The sequence below is a fragment of the Carcharodon carcharias genome, chromosome 5, assembly GCF_017639515.1.
Source record: "Carcharodon carcharias isolate sCarCar2 chromosome 5, sCarCar2.pri, whole genome shotgun sequence".
NCBI lineage: Eukaryota > Metazoa > Chordata > Chondrichthyes > Lamniformes > Lamnidae > Carcharodon > Carcharodon carcharias.
The window spans coordinates 21,519,528-21,545,208 of NC_054471.1; the positions used below are offsets into that span (position 1 = coordinate 21,519,528).

Consider the following 25,681-nt stretch of genomic DNA (forward strand, 5'->3'; position numbering starts at 1 on the left):
TCCCGAAAGATCTCTTTCCTGGCCAGACTCTGTGTCAGACACCTTACTAAAATCCATGTAGACAACATCCACTGCACCACCCTCATCAATCCCCCTTGTTACTTCCTCAAAAAATTCTATTAAGTTAGTAAGACACAATCTACCCCTAACAAAACCATGCTATCACTGATCAATCCATGCTTTCTAAGTGACTTTATCTTGTGTCTCCAATAATTTTCTCACCATTGAAGTCAGACTGCCAAGCCTATAATTTTCTGGTCCATCCCTCGTACTCTTTTTAAATAATGGTACATTTACAGACCTCCGATCCTCCTGGCTTCCTTTAGCAGCCTGGGATACAATCTATCTGGCCCTGGTGATTTATCCACCTTCAAGGATGCCAGTACAGTTTAGTGCAGAGTAATCCAGTTACGTTGAGTTTCACACAACTGGTTTGCTACTGTTTTACCCTTCACTTTATTTTCTATTAATTTCTTTTTTTCTAAAGCAAGACACTGTTGATAAGCCTGAAGAGTCAGTATCTTTCTCTCAACCACCCTCCTCTGAACAATCAAAGACAGTGAGTAGTAGTAACAGGAGATTGAAGCCGTATGCTTTGAGATTTTAAATTCACACCTGTGTTAAAGATAAAAGCAGTGTGTGCCAAGTAATAATTTGTATATTTAAAGCAAACTAATACGAACTCAGGTCAACATGAATTTGAAGGAATGACTGTCATTTGTGCTTCACTCAATTTTACAACTTTGCATGTCAAGTAAACTAACTGTACAATTGTTACACCCCAGGTTACGTTTTGTGGCTTGTATTCCTCTATTTAACACAGCTCTAACTGTTCCTTAGCTGTAACTGGATGAAATATTGTGAATACAGGTCATCTGCTTGAAGGACCTACTTCCATCTGTATATGCTGCTGAAAACTTAGTGGTTGAAGAAATTAGTAATATTGTGAATATTGAGGCTTTTAAAATCTTTTCTCTTTTCCCCATCCTGATGACTAAAACTACAGGTGAATGCTAATACTCTTCAGGCTGCACCGTCTTTTCCTGGAACACCTATTATGAATTCACCAATGGGTGGAATAACTCCCCTGGGACCTCGACATGGGCCTCCTCCATCATCCAGAGGCTCATATGGACCAGTCCCACTTGCACAAAACCACTTAGGTAGGATTAACTTATTCTAAATAGCTGCTGCTGTGGTTTAAATTGAGGATATTTTAAAATTTCATTTTGAACTCACCCTGGATTCTGCCAATCTGACTCCTAGTTTTTCTTGGATTTTACAGTGCGTGTTCCAGCCCTTCGAGACTTCCCTCCAGGCCCGTTTCTCCCTCCAGGCCCGTTTCCTCCTCCAAGCCACAGACCTTTTCTTCCTGGGCCCTTACCACCACCACCACATGTTCTGAGAGACATCCCACCTGGTGCCAGGGAGTATCCGCATGGACCAAGGAACCTTCCTCCTGGTCCGACACTGCCTCCTGGTAGCCGGGAATATCCACCAGGCTCGCATCCACCAGAACCAGACAACCGCTTGTGATTTTAAAGGCATCGTGAGGCCAGGCTTTCAACTTAACTGATCCCTCATCTCAGGCAGTTGTACTTTTTAAATGTATGTCAAAGTATTCAATGGGCCTCAGTTCTCCTGTGCCCAGGAATTAGGGATAATTTCACTAGCAACAATCTAATTAGGACATGTTTAAAATGTAATGGCTTATGGAGAATCCCATCACTCTGCATGAGCAGTGGCTTTTACCATTGGGTGACAGGGTCAGATTCCGTCACCAGTTTAGAATTCTTCAGCTGGAAAACCCTTGGACTGCTGGAGTTCTGTATGTTCCAATTGTGGAAATGGGTAAGTGTATTTGTAGAGGCGATTCTCAAATAATTAAGTGTAACTGCTGGTTACAGCTTTGAAAACTTTACTTGGAATCTATTTGTCACAAGATAGCCACTCTGCCAATCAAAGGAGTTAATTGTGCAATATTAGGGTGCCTGTGTCTCTTGTGTAGTGATATAAATCTTTTGCTAATGTGACCAGTGTTTTGATGCCTTTTTATTTTAAATGGTTGGGGGAAAAACTTTTCCTGTGGAAATATCAGCTGATTAGAGAGCTGCCTGATTGATGTAGTCATGGCAATACATTTGTAATCCGTACATATTTCAATGAACCCATCCATTTGTGTCTTGCAGCCCCTGTTTTAGTTTGATTTCTGTTTAGGAAAAACAAACAGGAATATTCTATAATTAAGGCCAGATGTAACTTATTTTACTATTGAGAAAATTTATTAATAAAGATTAAAATTACTGGGTTGTCAATGAACATTCCTCAGTGCTGTTCTTGCCCCCTTTTCTTTATCAACAGTGATTTACATGTAATAATGGCTACTGAATGTACAGATTAGCACAGTATGAATCAGTGTTTTTCGTATTCCCTTCCCTCCCCCCCCCCCCCCCCCCCCCCCCCGCAAGCATACATGAATCTTCATTATAAACTCCACAAATTATTATTGAACAGGATGCTACATGCTGTTGTAGTGCAATGATTAGACATAGAATACATTTTTTAGAAAGAGCTTTGGCCAACACACTGCACTCTGGCACTTCAAATACATTTTTAGCAAAGCATCTGAGTGACTTTTGTTTCAACAAATACCCTTCTGGCTGTTTGGAAGTACCACTATATAATATTCCCACTCACCTGTACACCAGAAATCCTTCCTTTGTGCACTTGATTTTACTGTAATAGTTAACTACAGAAAGCTACTGCCTCCAAGATGATTTCAGCAATTCCTTCAGTTTAAATAAGTTAACAAGTGCTGTATTAGCTACCACAGGTAGTGTAGGTATTTTTCATTCTTCAGCACACCGAACAGTAATTCTGCCAACATTCCAGGATTAATTATTAAAATGATATAAAATGGCAATGTTAACCAGTATGAAATATTTTCCTGAATTGCAGCAGCTTGGGACTCGATGTCTTCATGGGACATTTAACAATGATACTGTATTCTTATTGCAAGTATTGGATCATAAACGTGCTACACAGTGCTAGTTCTGTTGTACACACACAGATTTACCACAATGTTTGCCCATGTACCACAGCACATATAGCAGATCACTCCTTGTGCAATGTCTGATGGAGGTGGAGATACAGTGGTTTCTTGGTTAGCAAATGCAACTTTTTTCTCTTGAAGTCTGTTGGCTTTTTGTATCTGAGCAGAAAGAGTAGAGAAAATAAGTCTTTAAAATCACCTTTGTGCGGTAAGGATAAGGATGGAGAAAATCATGACATTTGACACAGCCACAGAAAGAGATATGATCAAATGCTTGACCAAAGTGGATAGGTTTTAAGCAGCATCTTGATGGAGAGATAGGGGTTTAGGGAGGCCAAGACAGTTAAAAGAATGCTGAAGTAATTGAAATGAGGTTTGCACAAGAATTGGAGAAGCAGAGATCTCAAAGGCTTGCAGGGCTGGAGGAGGCTGCAGAGAGTGGTGTGACAATGGAAGGATTTAGGATGACTTAAATTGTTCTGTCTGCAAAGGGGTAATGGATGAACAAAATTTGGAGTGTTAAGATATGGGCAGCAGAATTTTGGATTTTAATTGCTTCCCCCATTGGTGGCTACACCTTCAGTCAACTAGGCCCAAATCTTTGGAATACCCTCCCTTTAACTCCACTGCCTCTCCACCTTGCTTTCATCATCTGACCTAATATCTCCTTATGTGCCTCTGTCATTTAGTTTTATAACTGGTATGTTTCATTACATTAAAGGCACTATATAAATATATATGGGTGGGGGTATTGTTAGATGACCACCACTTTTATTAAGGTGGAAGATGGGAGGCTGGCCAGCAGAGCATTAGAAGAGTTAAGTTTAGAACTAACAAAGGTATGGCTGAGGGTTTCAGCAGCAGATAAGTTGAAGCAGGCCATTTGGCTCATGTCTGCAAAGGCTCTTCAAATGAGCAATTCACTTAGTGCCATTCTCCCTACTGCACGTTCTTCCTTTTCAGTGCTTCTACTGAACCTGCCTCTGCCACACAACAAGCAGTGCATTCCTGACCTTAACTACTTGCTCCATGAAAAAGTTTTTCCTGCTGTCACTTTTGCTTCTTTTACTAATTACTTTAAACCTACACCCTTGTGTTCTTGATCCATTCACAAGTGGGAACAGTTTTCCTTTTCTATTCTGTCCAGACCTCCTCAGGATTTTCAATACCTCTATCAAATTTATTCCAATCTATCTTAACTGAAGTTCCTCATCCCTGGAACCATTCTCGTTAATTTTTTTCACTGACCTCTCCAATCCCTTCACATCCTTACAAAAGTGAGACACCCAGTACTGCATGCGATACTCCAGCTGAGGCCAGACTAGTGTCCCATACAAAACCTCCTTGCTCTTATCTCTATGCCCCAATTAATAAAGCCTAGGATACTGCATGCTTTATTAACTACACTCTCAACCTGTCCTGCCACAATGACATTTGCACATATTCACCAAGGCCCCCCTGCTCCTTCAGAGTTGTACCCTTTATATTGTCTCTCCATGTTTTTTCTACTAAAATGGAACACTTCTCTGCATTTCTCTGCATTGAACTTCACCTGCTACCTGTCTACACATTCCACTAACTTGTCTATGACCTTCTGAAATTCTATACTATCCTCCTCACAGTTCACAATGCTTCCAAGTTTCGTATCATCTGCAAATTTTGAAATTGTGCCCTCTATACCAAGGTCTAGGACATAAATATATATCAGGAAGAGCAAGGATCCCAACACTGACCCCTAGGGAAAGCTTTATCAATCACAAAGAATGTCATTTGTGACTTTAGCAAGGACCATTTCAGTACTGCAGCCGGACCAGAAACTGATTGGAGGGATTCAAATTTGTGGGGAAGATGGACACTGATTTGGGCAGCAATTTGTTCGAGTTCTTGAGAGGAAAGGGAGGTTGGAAACAGGGTGCAGAGGAATCATTTGGGGTGGAAGGGGAGGAGGAAAGAGTGCCTGAGGAGAGAGAAGCCAAAGTGAATCCTTAGATTCTGAAAAGGCCGCAGAGGATTGGAAAACTGCCAATGTAACATCCTTATTCAAAAAGAAAGGGAGACAAAAACATAACTGTAGGCCAACTAGCTTAATATCTGTCGTTGGGAAGATGTCTATTATAAAGGATGTAACAGCAGAGCTTTTAAAAATACATAACATAATCAAGCAGAGTCAGCACGGCTTCGTGAAGGAGAAACCATGCCTGACAAAATTATTAGAATTCTTTCAGGAGGTAACAAGCAGAATAGATAAAGAGGAACCAGTAGATGTAATATATTTCGATTTCCAAAAGGCATTTGAGAAGGTACCACATGTAAGCCTACTTAATAAGAGCCCATGGTGTTGGGGGTGATATACTGGCATGGATAGAGGATTGGCTAACTAATAGAAGCCAAAGAATTGGGATAAGGGGAGCATTTCCAGGATGGCAACCTGTAGCTAGTGGAGTGCCACAGGGATCAGTGCTAAGGCCACAATTGTTTACAATATATATTTAAGAGGGAAGTGAATGTACTATCGCCAAGTTTGTGGATGACACAAAAATAGATGGAAAGGCAATTGGTGAGGATGGCAGTCTACAGAGGGATACAGACAGGTTAAGTTTAATGGGGAAAAACTTGGCAGATGGAATATAATGTGGGAAAGTATGAGATTATGCACTTTGGCAGGAAGAATAAAGGAGTTGAATATTATTTAAACGGAGAAAGCTGCAGCACAGGGATTTGGGGGTCCTCATGCATGAATCACAAAAAGCTAGCATACAAGTTCAGGTAATAGGGAAGGCAGATTTCAAAGGGAATGGAGTATAAAAATAAGGAAGTTTACTAAAACTATACAAGGCACTCGTTAGCCCATACCTAGAATACTGAGAAAAGTTTTGGCCCCTTATCTAAGGAAAGATATACTGGCATTGGAGGCAGTCCAGTGAAGGTCCACTAGGTTAATCCCATATATGGAGGGATTTTCTTATGAGGAGAGGTTGAGTAGGTTGGGCCGGTACTCATTGGCGTTTAGAAGAATGAGAGGCGACCTTATTGAAATATACAAGACCTGCGTGAGAAGGGCAACGGGAGATAAAAACTGGCGCCACTTCAACTTGTTTCTACCTGTCAGAGCCGGAGCGTGACGTCAAAGGAAAACTGGTAGGTGACTGGTGGGCATCTCTTCCGTGTCTCTCTTGATTGGCCTAGTAGTTTAAATCAGCTGTTTTTACAGTTGAAGAGTTGTTAAAAAATTCACTATTTAACATCCAAATTAATTAATTAAATAGAGATAACTGGGCAGGCGATGTGTTGCATCTGTAGTATGTGGAATCTGGTGGACGCTGGTGCGATCCATGGTGACCACATTTGCAGCTAGTGTTGGCTGCTCAAGGAACTTCAGCTCAGAGCTGTTGAGCTGGAATCCGAGCTGTGGACATAGCGACACATCAGTGAGGGGGAGAGTTACTTGGACATTGTTTCAGGTGACAGTCACACCCTTTATATATTAATTACATCAAATCTGGGGGTCCAGAACTAAGCTTTGGAGGAGCCTCAGCCAGTGCCCTTGTCAAATAGATTCTTGGTCCCAGTGTGGACGAGGGCACGGACTGTAGGGAGGATGAGCGAACTGACCACAGCACTGTGGTACAGAGCACCATTCAAGTGGGGAAGAAAAGAGAATGTAGTAGTAATAGGTACTGAAACAAAAACAGAAAATGCTGGAAAAACTCAGCAGGTCGAACAGCGTCTGTAGAGAGAAAATCAGTTAACGTTTCAAGTCTATATGACTCTGCTTCAGAGCCTCTTTAACTCGGTCTGACAGCATCTGTGGAGAAACAGTTTTTCCAGCATCCGCAGTATTTTGCTTTTATCTTAGTAATAAGTACTGTTCTCCGCAACAAAGACAAAGTCCCAAAGGCTGTGTCGCCTACCTTTTTTTATTATTCATTCATAGGATGTGGGCGTCGCTGGCTAAGCATTTATTGCCCATCCCTAATTGCCCTTGTTCAGAGGGCCTTTTTTTCCAAGAGTCAACCACATTGCTGTGAATCTGGAGTCACATGTAGGCCATACTAGGTAAGGATGGCAGATTTCCTTCCCTGAAGGACATTAATGAACCAGAGGGGTTTTTACGACAATCGACAATGGTTTCATGGTCACCGGACTTTTAATTCCAGATCTTTATTGAATTCAAATTTCACCATCTGCCATAGTGGGATTTAAACCTGGGTCCCCAGAGCATTACTCTGGGTCTCTGGAATACCAGTCCAGCGACAATACCACTATGCCACCATCTCCCTCTGGCGCCAAGGTTAAGGACATCTCTTCTGGGCTGGAGAGGAACTTGGAATGGAAGGGGAAGGATCCATCTGTCATGGTCCAACAACATAGGTGGGACGAGGAAAAAGATTCTGCTGAGGGACTACGAACTGTTTGGGACTAAATTAAAAAGCAGAACTACAAAAGTAATAATCATTGGATTACTACCTGAGCCACGTGCAAATTGGTGTAGGGTAAATAAGAATAGGGAGGTAAACGCATAGCTCAAAGATTGGCGTGGGAGAAATTCTGATTCATGGGGCACTGGCACCAGTACTGGGGAAGGAGAGAGCTGTCCCGGTGGGATGGGCTTCATTTGAACTATGCTGGTACCAACATCCTGGTGAATCGTATAATTAGGCTTAGAGATAGGACTTTACACTAATTAGTTGGGGGGAGGGTTCAATTGAAGGGAAGTTTAAAAATTCAAAAAGAAACGAGAGAGCAAAGGTGCAGGGTAGTGAAGAGGCAAACGATTAAGTGTGACAGGAAGGGGCAGAAAATAATAGCAGAAGAGCGCAGCAGAAATCAGAACCAAAATGAGCAATAATGGTTAAAAAGTCAAAAGCTTCAAGCTCTTTATCTGAATGCACACAGCATTTCTAACAAGATAGATGAGTTGACACAAAGGGAAATAAATGAATGACTTGATAGCTATTACAGAGTTGTTGTTGCAGGGTGACCAAGACTGGAAACTCAATATTCAGGGAAGTTCGATGTTCCGGAAAAATAGGTATAAAGGAAAAGGAGGTGGGGTAGCTTTGTTAATAAAGGAAGGTATCAGTGCAGTGGTGAGTAGGGATATAGGTGCAATAGATTGTGATGTGGAATCAGTTTGGGTGGAAACAAGAAATAGCAGGGGGAAGAAGTCGGGGTGGGAGTCATCTATAGGATCCTGAAGAGTTGCCTCACTGCAGGACAAAGTATAAATTAGGAAATAATGGAAGTGTGTAAGAAGGATGCTACAATTGTCATGGGTGATTTTAATCTGAATAATGACTTGACAAATCAGATTGGCAGGGATAACATGGAGGACAAATCTGTAGATTGGGAATTTTTTAGGAACCAGCAGTGGATGACTAAAAAGCTAATAGGGAGAAAATTCATAATGAAAATAAATTGGCAAGAAACATCAAAACAAACATCAAGAGCTTCTATGGGTATATAAAAGGAAAGAAAGTGGCTAAAGTGAGCGTAGAACCCTTGGAGTATAGGATTGGAGAATTGAGGGACAAAGTATTTGACAAACTAATGGGACTAAAGGCAGACAAGTCGCCAGGACCTGATGGCCTGCATCCAAGGGTTTTAAAGGAAGTGACTGCAGATATCATAGAGGCATTGGTCGAAATATTCCAGAACTCTTTGGATTCCTGGAGGGTCCTTGCAGTTTGGAAAACCACTAATGTGACACCCATTGAAGAAGGGGGGGGGGGAAAGCAAAAAGCAGGAAACTATAGGCTAGTCAGCCTAACATCTGTTGTTGGGAAAATCCTGGAGTCCATTATTAAGGAAGAAATAGGACATTTAGAAAAGCTTAATGCAATCAAACAGAGTCAACATGGTTTTGTGAAAGGGAAATCATGTTTGACAAATTTTCTAGAGTTGTTTGGGAACATAACAAGCATAGATAATAAAGGGAAACCGGTAAATGTAATGTACTTGAATTTCCAGAAGGCATTCAAAAGGGTGCCACATAAAAGCTTATTGCACAAGATAGGGGCACGTGGTATTGGGGGTAATGTATTAGCATGGATTGAGGATTGGTTAACACACACAAGACAGTCAGGATTAACGGGTCTTTTTCAGGTTGGAAAGACACAATTAGTGGAGTGCCACAAGGATCAGTCCTAGGGCCTCAATTATTTGCTATCTATATGAATGACTTGGAGAAGGGTGCAGAGTGTAATGTACCCAAATCTGCTGACAATACAAAAATAGGTGGGAGGGCATGTTGTGATGAGGGCATAAGGAATCTGCAAGAGGATATACATAGGTTGAGTGAGTGGGCAAAAACTTGGCAGATGGAGTTTAATGTAGGAAAGTGTGAGGTCATGTACTTTGGTTGGAAGAATCAAAAGGCAGACTCCAAAAATGTACAGCACAGAGAGATCTGGGTGTTCTTGTGCATGAAACACAAAAAGTTAGTGTGCAGCAAGTAATTAAGAAGGCAAATCGAATTTTGGCCTGTATTGCTAGGGGGTTGAAGTTTGAAAATAGAGAAATCTTGTTTCAACTGTACAGGGTGTTGGTGAGGCTGCACCTGGAGTACTGTGTACAGTTCTGGTCCCCATATTTAAGGATATACTGGCATTGGAGGCAGTTCAAAAGAGATTCACTAGGCTGATTCCTAGGATGAAGGGGTTGACTTACCAAAAACGGCTAAACAGGTTAGGCCTTTATTCATTAGAGTTTAGAAAAATGAGGGGTGATCTTATTGAAACATACAAGATTCTAAGGGGGCTTGACAGGGTAGATGGTGAGAAGATGTGGGGGAATCTCAAACTAGGGGACAAAGTTAGAGAATATGGGGACAATCGTTTAAAACTGAGGCATGAAGGAATTTCTTCTGAGGGTAGTGAATGTCTGGAATTCTCTACCCCAGAGAGTTGTGGAGGCTAGATCACTGGAAGTATTTAAAAAGGAGGTCGATAGATTAATTGAGGGCAATGAGGAGCTGAGGCCTGGGGCAGATCAGCCATGATCTTATTGAATGGTGGGACAAGCTTGAGGGGCCGAATGGCCTGCTCCTTGCTCTTACGTGAGCAGCCTTCTTGAACCACAAGGATGATGAATAGAAAGGACTTTTTGCAAGGGACAGAGTGGAAGATGGAGTCTGACCAGGAGAGTGTTGAAATAGGTCACAAAGTAGAAGTTACAAAGGCATGGGTTATCTTTGAACATTTGGGAGGGTGAAAAGGTGGACAAAATAAAAGTGAAATGTTGAATCTTTAAGAACAAATGTTCCAATACTCACAGTTCTATAACCATCTGTCCAGCTTTGATTTCATCCATTTCCATAAAAGCAAAACATTTTGTGCTTGTGAATCGCTTTTTAGGTTTGTAATGTTTGAATTCAAAGAAAATAGCAGCACCTGTTAAAGAAAAGCAAGACGTATTTCCTGATCTAGAAGTACATGCATTGGAAACTAAATCTGATAAATATCACAGCAGCATCACTAAATGGTACAAGCATTAAGATGAATATTACATTTCACTTTTTGAATGTTCCAGTGTTAAAATATTGACTAGTTAAAATTGTGAGGGAGAGATGGAAAACAGGCGCAGCAAGCATAGTTGGTTAGACCATGGCCTTTCACTTCTGAGACCTGCGTTTGAATCCACCTAGCCTAATGAAATGAAACTTTTCTGCATTGACTCATACCAGTTTCTCGTGTGGAGATTTGAATAAACAACGATGAGTTCCAAGATTCATGGTGTTTTCATATTTAAAAATATTTGTGTTTGTATAATATGTATTAGTAACTCTCACACAAGTTAATATCTCATTTCAGATTAACAGGGCTGTAACACATATTCCATCCATACTGACTGAGCCTCAACCCAAACAATCTAATCTAAATTATTTCATCGTGGCATATGGGCTGAATATTTTTGGTGGGTGTCAGGATATTCTCCAGCACAGTGGTCTGTTCACCACGAGTGAAAAGGATCTTCAAGGAAGTAAATTAAGGTGACTCACCTTTTGGCAGTTTCTCTATGTGTTTTTGGATTTCCACATCAACAGCGAAGTGTACGTACATATCTTCTTTCCTAGTAGCAACTGGGGTATCTTGTACAGGGGTCAGATCTACCCCATTGACATCTGTATGATTATAGGCATTACATTATCTGTCATCTTTAAGTAAATAGAACTACATGCACACCAAACCCATTTTAAAATCCCACTATATTACCTTTTACACTGACTGTTACGTAGGGATCGATACACTGTCCTGCATCCTTGAGACCAATTTTTTCTATTTTAATAGTGAGCAGTGCCATGCCTGGTTCTGAGGGCAGCCGTGGTAGTAGGGTACCTGAAGACAAACATTCATTACCATATCATTCTACAGCAGTTTGATGTAGCATTAGTTTATAGTTAACCAGTGTAACATCACTTATTCTGAACATTCATGCTGCAGCTGTATAGAACCTTGACACTAGTCATCTCAATTTCTCTGCTCCTTTCACCCATTCTAACCTGTTTCTCTTTGAACTTGCTGCACTCCATTCTCTCAGGTCCAACCCTGACATTGTCATCAAACCCGCTGACATGGGTGCTGTTGTTGTCTGGCGCACTGACCTCTACCTCACAGAGGCTGAGCGTCAACTCGCAGACATTTCCTCCTACCTCCCTCTGGACCATGACCCCCACCACTGAACATCAAGCCATTGTTTCCAGGACTGTCACTGACCTCATCTCCTCTGAAGATCTTCCTTCCACAGCTTCCAACCTTTGATGGCCCTCTTCTACCTCCTACTCAAAATCCATAAACAGGACTGTCCCAGCAGACCGATCATGTCAGCCTGTTCCTGCCCCATGGCATTTCTTGTTATCTTGACTCCCTTCTCTCTCCCCTTGTCCAGTCCCTTCCCACCTACATCCGTGATTCCTCTGACACTCTACGTCACATCAACAATTTCCAGTTCCCTGGCCTTAACCGCTTCCTCTTCATCATGGACGTCCAATCCATCTACAGCCCCATCCCAAGGGATGGTCTGGTGGCTCTCTGCTTCTTCCTCGAACAGAGGCCCGAACAATCCCCATCCACCACTACTCTCCTCCATCTGGCTGAACTTGTTCTCACACTGAACAATTTCTCCTTTAACTCCTCTCACTTCCTCCAAATAAAAGGTGTGGCTATGGGTACCCGCATGGGCCCCAGCTATGCCTGTCTCTTTATGGGATATGTGGAACATTCCTTGTTCCAGTCCTACTCCGGCCCCCTCCCACAACTCTTTCTCCGGTACATCGATGATTACTTCGGGCTGCTTCAAGCTCTCGTTGGGTCCTGGAAAAATTTATTAGTTTTGCTTCCAATTTCCACCCCTCCATCATTTTCACATGGTCCATCTCTGACACTTCCCTTCCTTGACCTCCCTGTCTCAAGTCCTAGTGAGAGACTGTCCACCAATATCCATTACAAGCCTACCGACTCCCACAGCTACCTCAACTACAGCTCCTCACAGCCCGCTTCCTGTAAGGACTCCATCCAATTCTCTCAGTTCCTTCGCCTCCGTCGCATTTGTTCTGATGGTGCCACTTTCAAAAACAGTTCCTCTGACATGTCCTCCTTTCTTAACCGAGGTTTTCCACCCACGTTGGTTGACAGGGCCCTCAACCATGTCGGGCCCATCTCCTGTGCATCCGCTCTCACACCTTCTCCCTCCCAGAAACATAATAGGGTCCCCCTTGTCCTCACTTATCACCCCACCAGCCTCCACATTCAAAGGATCATCCTCCACCATTTCCGCCAACTCCAGCATGATGCCACCACCAAACACATCTTCCCTTCATCCCCCTGGTGGCATTCCGTAGGGATCGTTCCCTCCGTGACACCCTGGCCCACTCCTCCATCACCCCCTACTCCTCAACCCCCTCCCACGGCACCTTCCCATGCAACCGCAGAAGATACAACACCTGCCCCTTCACTTCCCCTCTCCTCACCGTCCAAGGACCCATACACTCTTTTCAAGTGAAGCAGCATTTCACTTGCACTTCCCTCAACTTAGTCTACTGCATTTGTTGCACCCAATGCGGTTTCCTCTACATTGGAGACACCAAACGCAGACTGGGTGACCACTTTGCAGAACACCTTTGGTCTGTCCGCAAGCATTACCCAGACCTCCCTGTCCCTTGCCATTTCAACACTCCACCCTGCTCTCATGCCCACATGTCCGTCCTTGGTTTGCTGCATTGTTCCAGTGAAGCTCAAAGCAAACTGGAGGAACAGCACCTCATCTTCCGACTAGGCACTTTACGGCCTTCTGGACTGAATATTGAGTTCAACAATCTTAGATCATGAATTCACCCCTCCATCCCCACCCCCTGTCCGTTTCTTCCCCCTCCTTTTTGTTTTTTCCAATAATTTATATAGGTGGGAAAAGAAAAATCTATTTCCATTATTTTAACTGTATTTCCATCCATTGTTTATCTCTGCCTTTTAGCCTTTTTAGTATTCCTTCACCCCACCCCACCCCACCCCCACTAGGGCTATCTGTATCTTGTTTGTCCTGCTTTCTACCCTTAATTAGCACATTCCTTAGATAATATCACCACCTTCAACACCTCTGTCCCTTTTGTCTGTGACATCTTTTGGTTACCTCCACCTATCACTAGCCCTTTACCTAGCTCTTCTGGGCCCAACAGCCCCCCCACTTAAACCAGCTTATATTTCACCCCTTTCCTATTTTTACTTAGTTCTGTTGAAGGGTCATGAGGACTCGAAACGTCAACTTTGCTCTTCTCCGCCGATGCTGCCAGACCTGCTGAGTTTTTCCAGGTATTTCTGTTTTTGTTTTTGTATAGAACCTTGGTTAGGCCACACTTGGAATAGTGCTTGCAATTCTAGTCACATTACCAGAAGGATATGAAGGCTTTGGAGAGGGTGCAGAGGAGGTTTACCAGGATGCTGCCTGGTCTGAAGATTATTAGCTATGAGGAAAGGTTGGAGAAACTTGGATTATTCTCACTAGAGCGACAGAGATTGAGGGGCGACTTGATAGAAGTTTACAAAATTATGAGTGGCATGGACAGAGTAGATGGTCAGAAGCTTTTTCCCAGGGTGAAAGAGTCAATTACTGGGGGACATAGATTTAAGGTGAGAGGAGAAAACTTTTGAGGCGATGTGCGGGGTAAATCTTTTTACGCAGAGGGTAGTGAATGTCTGGAATTCACTGCCAGAGGAGTTGGTGGAAGCAGGTACAATAGTGCTGTTTAAGAGGCAGCTTGACAAATACATGAATAGGATGGGAATACAGGGATCCGGACCCCGAAAGTGCAAAATGTTTCAGTTGACGGACAATATAATCGGCGCAGGCTTGGAGGGCCGAAGGGCCTGTTCCTGTGCTGTATTTTTCTTTGTTCTTTGAAAGCAATAATAAATCAGTCACTTAAATTAATGTCTCTCAGATAGATGTGAAAGATCCCCTGGCATTACTCAAAGCAAGGGATTTTTCCCTATATCCTACCATTTATCCTTGAACTAATACCAGAAAACAGATTACCTAGTCATTTCTCTCAGTTATTAGAGGGAACATCTGTGAATTTTGGAAGTTGCTTTCATGTACGTTGCAACAGTGACTACACTTCAAAATCACTTTCTTGACTGTGAAGTGCTTTGGATGCTCTACCACCTGGAAGCTCCCCTCTAAGCCACTCACCATGCTGGCTTGGAAATATATCGCAGTTCCTTCACTGTCACAGGATCAAAATCCTGGAACTCCCTGCGTAACAGCATTATGGGTGTACCTACACCATAGGGACTGCAGCAGTTCAAGGCGGCAGCTCATCCCTAAGGGCAATTAGGGATGGGTCTGAGGCTGTGAAAGGTATTACATACATGCTAAAGCTTTCTTGAAAAGCCACTTTGAGGAGCAGTACATGCATCCTCCCATCATGAAGGCCAGGGCACATAGCTCCTGAGGTCATTACAGCCTTGGTTCAAACATGGACAAAAAAGCTGAGCTCCAGAGGTAAGGTGAGAGTGACTGTCCTTGACATCAAGGCTGCATTTGACAGAGTGTGGCATTAAGGAGCCCTAGCAAAACTGGGGTCAATGGGAATCGGGAAAATTCTCCACTGGTTGGAGTCATACCTAGCGCAAAGGAAGATGGTTGCGGTTGTCGGGGATCAATCATCTCAGCTCCAGGACATCACTGCAGGAGTTCCTCGGGGTAGTGTCCTCGGCCCAACCATCTTTAGCTGCTTCATCAATGATCTTCCTTCCATCATAAGGTCAGAAGTGGGGATGTTGCTGATGATTGCACAATGTTCAGCACCACTCGCGACTCCTCAGATACTGAAGCAGTCCATGTCCAAATGCAGCAAGACCTGGAAAATATCCAGGCTTGGGCTGACACGTCGCAAGTAACATTCGCACCACACAAGTGCCAGGCAATGAATTTCTCCAACAAGAAAGAATCTAACCATCGCCCCGTGATATTCAATAACATCACAATCGATGAATCCTCTGATATCAAAATCCTGGGAACTACCATTGACCAGAAACTGAACTAGCCATATAAATACTGTGGCTACAAGGGCAGGTCAGAGGTGAGGAATCCTGCGATGAGTAACTCACCTCCTGACTCCACAAAGCCTGTCCACCATCTACAAGGTACAAGTCAGGAGTGTGATGGAATACTTGCCACTTGCCTGGATGAGTGCAGCTCCCACAACACTCAAGAAGCTTGACACCATCCAGGACAAAGAACCTCACTTGATTAGCACCACATCCACAAACATTCACTCCCTCCACCACCGATGCACAGTAGCAGCAGTGTGTACCACCTACAAGATGCACTGCAGGAATTCACCAAGGCTCCTTAGGCAGCACTTTCCAAACCCATGACTATTGCCATCTAGAAGGACAGGGGCTGCAGACACATGGGAAGACCACCACCTGGAAGTTCCCCTCTAAGCCACTCACCATCCAGACTTGGAAATATATCGACTTTCCTTCACTGTCACTGGGTCAAAATCCTGGAACTCCCTCCCTAACAGTACTGTGGGTGTACCTACACCATAGGGACTGCAGCAGTTCAAGAAGGCAGCTCACCGCAGCCTTCTCAAGGGCAATTAGGGATGGGCTAGCCTAGCCAGCGACGCCCACATCCCATGAGTGAAATAAAACAAACCATTTCACGGGTGTTCCGCATGCACCTTTTAGACAGGGTCGAGCAGGTTTTTCAACATGGGCAACATGGCAGCCAGCTTGCACTCACTTTTCTCCCTGAATCTCCAAGTTTCACAAAAGTTCTCTTTGCAGGAGGAGTCATGGCGGACCAAAAAGGGGATTTATGCATGGAGGCAGGGGACATGGCTGAGGTATTAAATGAATACACTTTGCATCCGTCGTTACCAAGAAGCAAGATGTGCCTTGCCCGTTGCGAACAGTGGAAGGGACGTGCTGTTTGATATGATCCGCCAGTCTTTGGGATGTACAGCTTATATACCCAGCATCACACTGGCACTGAAATTCATACACCACATTATTCATTTGTGTGAGATAGAACATATTTATGGCTTGACGGCAGCACCCTGTTAGTGGCAAATACCACTCGTGTTGCTACTGCGTAGTCGCAATGTCAAACCAGCTGGCTTCATCTGCTAGTGCAAGATAAAAAGCTTCAACACAATGTCTTTTTTCTGCAATACTCAGTAATACTCAATACATAAGTCAAGCAAGTACAGGCCAGTCAGTTTAACCTTGGTGGTGGGGAAGCTTCTAGAAATGATGATTCAGAACAAAATTAAGTCACTTGGGCAAATGTGGGTTAATTAAGGAAAGCCAGCAGATTTGCTAAGGACAAATCATGTTTGACTAACTTTCTGGAGTTTTTTGATGAGGTAACAGAGAAGGTTGATGTGGGTGATGATGCTGTCATGATGTACATGGATTTCCAAAAGGCATTTGACACGTGCCACACAATAGACTGCAAGTGAAGTCGGAGCTCATGGATAAAAAGGGACAGTAGCAATGTGGATACGAAATTGGCCAAGGGACAGTGCAGGTCAATGGATGTTAATCAGACTGGAGGAAGGTTTGCAGTGGAGTTCCCCAGTGCTGAGACCCCCGCTCTTCCTGATACATATATATATTAATGACCTAGACCTTGGTATAAAGGGTATTAATTTAAAATTTGTGGATGATATGCAACTTGGAAGCATTGTGAAGAAATTAGTGTAGAACTTCATAAGGACATAGACAAGTTGGTGGAATGGGCAGACAAGCGGCAGATGAAATTTGATGTAGAGAAGTGTGAAGTGATTCAATTTGGTAGGAAGAATTCAGAGTGACAACATAAAATAAAGGGTACAAATCTAAATGGGGTGCAGCAGCAGATGTGCATAAAACATTGAAGATGGCAGGACAAGCTGAGAGAGTAGTTAATAAAGGATACAGTGTCCCAGGCTTTATTAACAGGGACATAGAATACAAGAGCAAGGAGGTTATGCTAAACTTGTAAAGAACACTGGTTTGACCTCAACTGGAGTTCTGCATCAGTTCTGGGTGCTGCACTTTAGGAAAGATGTGCAAGCATTAGAAAGAGTGGAGGCAAGATTCACGAGAATGGTTCCAGGGATGAGGAACTTCAGTTACGTCGATAGATTGGAGAAGTTGGGACTGTTTTCCTTGGTGAAGGTCGAGAGGAGATTTGATAGAGGAATTCAAAATCGAGGGACCTGGACAGAGTAGAAAAGGAAATCTGTTCCTACTGGTGGTAAGATTGAGAACAAGAGGGCACAGATTTAAGGTAATTGGCAAAAGATGCAATGATGACAAGAGGAAAATTTTTTTCACACTGCGAGTGGTTAGGATCTGGAATCCACTGCCTAATAGAGTGGTGGAGGCAGGTTCAATCAAAGCATTCAAGAGGGAATTTGTTAGTTATCTGAAAAGGAAGAATGTGCACGGCTACCGGGAGAAGGCAGGGGATGGTACTAGGTATATTATTCCTACAGAGACCCAGTGCAGGCATGATGGGTGAATGGCCTCCTGCTGTGCTGTAACAATTCTGTGATTTCTCTCTTATTCAGGAACATTAAGGTCAATTGTTGCTTTGGCTAAAGCTTAGTGCAAAGAACAAACCTGGGATCTTGCTGGTCCACAGGGCTCAGTACCACACCAGGGCAGCACATGTAGCCATTGAACCATGTTGAGATGAAGAAACCTTATGCTGCCTTCTAAAATTTGACTTTAAACTATCCCTAAACCTCTCTCCTTTGTTGCTTTTCAAAAACATACTTCTGACTAAGCTTTTGCTGTCAAATTTTGTCTGTACATGCGTTTCACCGCTATTCGCCACTTTTACAGTGTAAATTTAAATTATGGTACAGTTTGTGTTAAATGAATACCAAAGGCTTAGTGTGGATTAGCTGGATTAATATTGTAGTGACCTCAACAACTTCCATATCTGCATCATTTACTGCTTGGGGAATGTAAAACCTTTATGTTTAGGTGCAAACATATCTTTTAATTGGCAGGTTGCTGAATATTATTCCCAACAACAGGAAAAGTCATTCAACTGCTTTAGTTTAGCCAAGATCTGGAACACTAATCCACGCTTCCAACTTGTTTCACACACCAACAATGCCATAAATCTTCAAGTTCTCAATCCCAGCTTCACTGCAACCATATGCACATATGGTCAAAGCTCCCAGGAGAAAGGCAAATTGGGACAGAATTGTTATTGTACCATGCTGACTACTAACCTGTTCTGCATTGGCTGGATATCTTAATCTAGGTCACTGATCTGCCCTCAGGGGCCTGGTATACAGAAAAAATATAAGAAACTGCATTTACATAGCACTGTATCAGGCAGCTTACGATATCCAATAAATTACTTTTCGAAATGTTGTCACCATTACATGGCAAATGTCTACAATAACATCTCAAAAACAACAAATGAGGTAAATGGCCAGTTAATTTGTTTTTTGTGATGGTGATGGTTGAAGAAGGAATATTGGCCTGGGTACAGGGAGAACTCCCCACTCTTCACATTGTGCCATGGAATCTTTAAATCCCATAAACCACAGGAACAAACAGAGAGAGCGTCATTTAAACTCACGCAATGGACAGCATCTCCAGCATTGCAGCAGTCCTTTCGCGTTGCACTGGAATGCCAACTGAGGCGTTATTACCTCAAATCCTGGTAAAGGGATGAATCCCATCCTCCTGACTCAAAGTAGAAGCAGGAGTTGGGGGGGAGCTGGGGGGCAAAGAGATGTGCCCTCACTCATTCCCCAAAATGCATTTTTAACATGTCTTACTTCATTTTTGGCCTCTGGCAGCTTTGAACATGTCCACAGTTAGAAAATTATGGGAGTCTATAGGTGCCCATGACAGCATATTGCCTCATTAACTTCACTGACATGGTAGCTGTACACAAAGTACAGCTTTCAGAATCTGATTAAACCATACCTGGCAGTATAATCAATGCCACAAGTGCTTTAAAACACAAACAGGATTTCCCAACTTTAGTAAAAGCTGAGAACCAAGATGAAAATACACCAACATATTACACACGGTGTAGAACTCAAACCTGGGATTTAGAAATAGCCTTTGGTAAAGTACTCCACATATTGTGATAAAGTACAACTATTAGAGACACTGACACTTTAACTGAATATTATTTGAATCCTTGTGATCATTTAACACCCTCATTAGTTCAATGTCCTCCACAGTTTTGCATCAAACCTGGAATATTTCTGATTGGTGCGGACCAGGATTAAGTGAATCATTTATCCAATGAGCTGTCAAGTAAGCACATTTCCACTAGGCCTTTCAAAGTAGCCAGGATATTCTACACTTCTCTGAAGAGATGTCACCCAGTTTCAAGATTAAAGGGATGTAGAGGGGCCTTTGTCTGTTACTGTGCACAATCATCCCAATGAGTAACTCACCTCCTGACTCCCCAAAGCCTGTCCACCATTTACAAGGCACAAGTCAGGAGTGTAATGGAATATTCTCCACTTGCCTGGATGAGTGCAGCTCCCACAACACTCAAGAAGCTTGACACCAACCAGGACAAAACAGTTCGCTCGACTGGCACCCCATCCACAAACATCCTCCCATGCCATCACCGACTCACAGTAGCAGCAGTGTGTGCCATCTACAAGATGCACTGCAAAAACTCACCAAGGCTCCTTAGACAGCACCTTCCAAACACACGACCGCTACCATCTAGAAGGACAAGGGCAGCAGACACATGGGAACACCACCACCTGGAATTCCCCTCCAACCTATTCACCACCCTGACTTGGAAATATATCACCATTCCTTCACTGTTGCTGTGTCAAAATTCTGGAACTCCCTCCCCGAACAGCACTGTGGGTGCACCAGGGGCTGCGGCGGTTCAAGACGGCAGCTCACCACCACCTTCTCAAGAGCAATTAGGGATGGGCAATAAATGCTGGCCCAGCCAGTGAAGCCCACATCCCAGAAATGAATTTTTAAAAAATCCATCAGCCCAGCTTGAAACCTGAAACAACTCATGCATCTGTTTCAGTCTGACTACAGAAGACAGGTGATTGGGAAAGAATTTTCGGTATTAATCAACCACGGCTCAGAAGTCAATAACTACCTATTGCACCCATCGTGAAGACAACAATTATCCATCTGTGTTTAAAGCTCTCAACTAAACTGCTATTAGAGTTTCAATTACCTAAAATAAGATCACAGTTAGTGACCTTCATGTCTGCATCACAAAGATCTGGGTTGCAATGTGGACCTCACCATGTGGATGTCAGTAGGATGAGACCCATTACCCTCGCAGTTTACTGACTCATTGGTTAAAGACATCTGCTGGAATCTATCCCTCAGGGCCAGGGAGACAGCAGTGGGAATGGGAGAGTCGATTGAAGAAAATCAGCATAGATTTGTGAGGGGCAAGTCATGTGTGACTAATTTAGTTGAATTTTCTGAAATCATCAGCATGCTGCAACTGAATGTTGTCTAGATGGATGTCTAGTGGCATTTGATAAAATATTGCATAGTGATTGTTAACAAAATTTACAGCTTACAGAATTGGAGGTAAGCTTGTAACATGGGTTGGTAATTATTGAGAGATAGTGGATAAAGAGTAGGGAGAAAGAGAGCGCACTTGATTAGCAGGGTGTGAGAAATGGTATTCTTTGGGATCTGTACTGAGATTTTAGCTTTTCACCATATACACTGGACCTGGAGAGGACTACAGCTTGTCTATGGAAGTTTGCAGATAAATTAAGTTAGAAGACATAGTAAGTTGTATAAACATGAGCAGAAAATTACAAACAGATTGAGTGGGAAAAGCTACAACGGATGGAGTTCAATGTGGGAAGTGTAAGTTCACCCACTTTGAATACAAGAAAGTCAAATCAGAATATTTTAGTTATGAAACTGGGAAATGTGAGGGAGCAAAGGGATTTGGGTGCTAAGGCAAACAATAATTCAAACAATCAAATCAAGCTGGTGCACAGGTATAAAAAGTACTCCAAAAGACTAATTGGTGGCCTCTACCTTAAAAGGTTAGAATTCAAATCGGGAGGAAGTTATGCTTCAGTTGTACAGAACCTTGGTTAGACCCCATGTGAGCACCATGTTGAGTTCTGGACATTGTACCATAGGAAGAATACAATAGCCTTAGAGGTGATACAACCCAGATTCACAAGAGTTTACAGAGTTTAGATTATGAGGATGGGTTACATAATCTGCTTTCCTTTTTTTAAACAATAAAGGAAGGCTGAGGGATTATTTTAAAATGATGATTTGATAACATAGGAAAAGGAAAGCTATTTTCTCGGGCGAGGAATCCAGAACAAAGTGGCACAATCTTAAGAAGTGTAATTAGGAAGAACATTTCACAGAAAGGCTCGAAGTAGTGTGGAAATCTTTCCCCAAAAGGCTGTCAAAGCTGGGCCTCAACTGGAGTTTTAAAGGCTGTGTTCAACAGATCGCTTGTTAAATAAGATTATCAAGGCATATGGAACAAAAGCAGGGGATGCTTGAAGGGGATGAAAGACCTATTGTTCCTATGTAGGAGTGTGAGATCTCCTCAAGGAACTGATAGACATTTTCCTCTTGCAGTGGCACCTGGTGACAAATCCCAGACTGGAGTGAGGAAACATATTAGCATAAAGTTCAATGAGCTGAGGTACAATGAAGGACACTGCAAAGATTTTGGTACAGAAACCCTTCAAGTTAGGTGTGTCCAAATTTGCTTACTTGTGGGTAAAAGCAAACTACTGCAGATACTGGAAATCTGAAATAAAACCAGAAAATGCATTTTCTGTTTTTATTTTTTATTTATAGTGCTTACTTATAGAGAGTAGAGCAGCGCTAGATCTAGAACGCCAACATTTTTTTGTCTAGTCTTCCTCATCAAATTTAACGAGTTCACAGTTGGATACAAGGAGTCAATAATAGAAACAAAAACAGAATTACCTGGAAAAACTCAGCAGGTCTGGCAGCATCGGCGGAGAAGAAAAGAGTTGACGTTTTGAGTCCTCATTTGGGAGAATGTTGGGGTGGGGTCAGAGGAGGTTTGCTCGATAACACCATCCTGTTCCCAGCACAAAGGAAGATGATTGTGGCTGTTAGGGGTCAGGGATCTCAGCTCCAGGACATCACTGCAGGAGTTCCTCAGGGTAGTGTCCTCGGCCCAACCATCTTCAGCTGCTTCATCAATGACCTTCCTTCCATCATAAGGTCAGAAGTGGGGATGTTCGCTGATGATTGCACAATGTTCAGCACCATTCGTGTCTCCTCAGATACTGAAGCAGTCCATGTCCAAATGCAGCAAGACCTGGGCAATATCCAGGCTTAGACTGACAAGTGGCAAGTAACATTCACACCACACAAGTGTCAGGCAATGACCATCTCCAACAAAAGAGAATCCAACCATTGCCCCTTGATATTCAATGGCATTACCATCATTGAATACCCCACTAGCAACACCCTGGGGGTTACCATTGACCAGAAACTGAACTGGACCAGCCATATAAATACTGTGGCTACAAGAGCAGGTCAGAGGCTAGGAGTCGTGTGACGAGTAACTCAGCTCCTGATTCCCCATCTACAAGGCACAAGTCAGGAATGTGATGGAATATTCCCCACTTGCCTGGATGAGTGCAGCTCCTACAACACTGATGAAGCTAGACACCGTCGCTTGATTGGCAGCACATCCACAAACATTCACTCTCTCCTCCACCACCAATGCAAAGTAGCAGCAGTGTGTACCATCTACAAGATGCACTGCAGGAATTCACCAAGGCTCCTTTGACAGCACCTTCCAAACCCACGACCACTACCATCTAGAAGGACAAAGGCAGCAGATAGATGGGAACACCACCACTTGGAAGTTCCACTCCAAGTCACTCATCATCCTGACTTGGAAATATATCGCCGTTCCTTCACTGTTGCTGGGACAAAATCCTGGATCTCCCTCCCTAACAGCACTGTGGGTGTACCTACACCACATGGACTGCAGCGGTTCAAGAAGGCAGCTCACCACCGGCTTCTCAAGGGCAATTCGGGATGGGCAATAAATACTGACCCAGCCAGTGAAGCTCATCCAGTGAATGAAGAAACAAAATTTGCATCCTGTTCCCAGATTTGCTGAATATTATTTACCAAATATATTTGTGACATGTAATGACAAAATAGTGATACAATACCAACTTTTATTGACAACTTATCCAACTGGTGCATCAGACAAGTCAGGGTCTAAAAATATTGCAGACTGCATTGGAATGAATTATCACACATGTTCTTCAGAAACACTAAAAACAAGTTTCTCAGTCAAATTTGCAAGAAAAACTGAACTTCGTATTCTGCATGTTTTCTGCATTAAGCTTTAGCCAATTGAGTGAGTGAAACCAAACAAAGCTACACCTGAGGTGGTAAAAAGCTTCACAATACATTCAATTGTTGATGCATAGTAAATTATTAACATGCTGTGCTGATTGGTGGTTCAAACCCATGTTACTTCATGAAGGGAGTTACTGATCTCAGCTGCACTGTTGTGGCACTGGTCTCCAAAGAGGGGAGAATCGAAGAGGGAGACAAACTGTTTGGCCACAATGCATTTTCTGTGGCTTTCAAGCCCTAGAATGGGACAGGAACCCAGACCTTCTGGCTCAGAGGCAGGGACACTACCACTGTGCCACAAGATCTCTGAGGAGGGAGACAAGGTGCACGGGTGTTTTATGGCTATCAGCTGGATAAAAGTTTGAATAAGGCAGGCATGGGGCCAGAATTAGTATTCTTACCTTAACGGAGAAAGAAAAACATACGTTTGTACACACATCGGACATACAACACAGAAACATGCGATTCGGCCCAACCAGTCCATGCCGGTGTCTATGCTCCATTGAGCCTCCTCCCATCTTTCCTCACCTAAATCCATCACCGTACCCTTCAATCCCTTCTCCCTCATACGCTTGCTTAGCTTCCCCTTAAATGTATCTATACTATTCATTTCAACTGCTTCCTGCGGTAGGGAGTTCCACATTCTACAAGCGTACAAATTAGGAGGACTAGGCCACTCAGTCCCTCGAGCATGCTCCGCCGTTCAATAAGATCATGGCTGATCCAATTGTAACCTCCATTCCAAATTCCTGCCTACCCCCGATAACTTTTCACCCCCTTGTTCATCAAGGATCTATACAGCTCTGCCTCAGACTCTGCTTCCATCACCTTTTGAGGAAGGGAGTTCCAAAGACTCCAACCCTCAGAGAAAAAACTTTTGTTCTTCTGGCTTAAATGAGCAACCCCTTGTTTTTAAGCTGTGATCCCTACTAGATTCTCCCATGAGAGGAAACATCCTCTCCATATCTATTTCTGTCAAGACCCCTCAGGATCTTAAAGGTTTCAATCAAGTCACCTCTTACTCTTCTTGCCCAATGTTTCCTCATAAGACAACCTGCACATTCCTATTAGTCTAGTAAACTTTCTCTGAACTGCTTCTAATGCATTTTCATCCTTCCTTAAATAAGGAGGCCAGTACTGTACACAGTACTCCAAATGTGGTCTCGCCAATGCCCTGTATAACTGAAGCATAACCCCTCCACTCTTACATTCAATTCCCCTCACAATTAACATTAACATTCTATTAGCTTTCCTAGTTATTTACTGTACTTGCACACTACCCTTTTGTGATTCACGCACTATGACACCTAGATCCCTCAATTTCCAAGCTCTGCAACCTCTCACCATTTAGGTAATATGCTTTTTTATTCTTCCTGCCAAAACGGATAATCTCACATTTGCCCACATTATACTCTGTCACGAAGCTATTAATGTATATAATGTTATTGGAATTTTTTTTAAAAATAGAGGTTTAGTCTGTGGGTGTGTCTGTGTGTTAATTGGATTAAAGCCAGCTAGTATGGGTGCTTTGATGTACAGCAATTTTGAGATGCAAACTGTAAGGTAGAGTGCATTTGCATTTTGTTGAATAGGGCATTCAAGAAGGGAAGTGGAATCTTGCACCTTGCTAGGAGACACCAGCAATATGTTTATATTACTAATAAAATTGGTACTATGAAAGGGGTTTTATTGTTAGATGAGGTGGCATTCAAAGGGCCCAGTGGTGCAATGAGAATTTATATTCAAAGAGAAGAAATGC

At 43.0% G+C, this 25,681-nt stretch overlaps 2 protein-coding genes across 3 annotated transcripts in view; one reads left to right on the forward strand and one right to left on the reverse strand.

Annotated features, from left to right (window-relative positions):
• Positions 1–2,315, forward strand: part of LOC121278032 (transport and Golgi organization protein 1 homolog) — a 120,452-nt gene extending 118,137 nt beyond the window's left edge. Inside the window, exons 28-29 of the mRNA XM_041188050.1 lie at positions 1,007–1,163; positions 1,286–2,315. Of these exons, the coding sequence (XP_041043984.1) occupies positions 1,007–1,163; positions 1,286–1,536 (408 nt within the window). The 3' untranslated portion in view covers positions 1,537–2,315. The remainder of the gene's footprint in view (positions 1–1,006; positions 1,164–1,285) is intronic.
• A 169-nt stretch (positions 2,316–2,484) lies between these two features.
• Positions 2,485–25,681, reverse strand: part of aida (axin interactor, dorsalization associated) — a 77,677-nt gene continuing 54,480 nt past the window's right edge. For both annotated transcript variants that reach the window (XM_041188054.1, XM_041188053.1), the window contains 4 exons: positions 11,266–11,388; positions 11,052–11,174; positions 10,326–10,443; positions 2,485–3,211 (listed from right to left, as the gene is read on the reverse strand). In XM_041188054.1, coding sequence (XP_041043988.1) covers positions 3,115–3,211; positions 10,326–10,443; positions 11,052–11,174; positions 11,266–11,388 — 461 coding nt within the window. In that variant the 3' untranslated portion in view covers positions 2,485–3,114. The remainder of the gene's footprint in view (positions 3,212–10,325; positions 10,444–11,051; positions 11,175–11,265; positions 11,389–25,681) is intronic.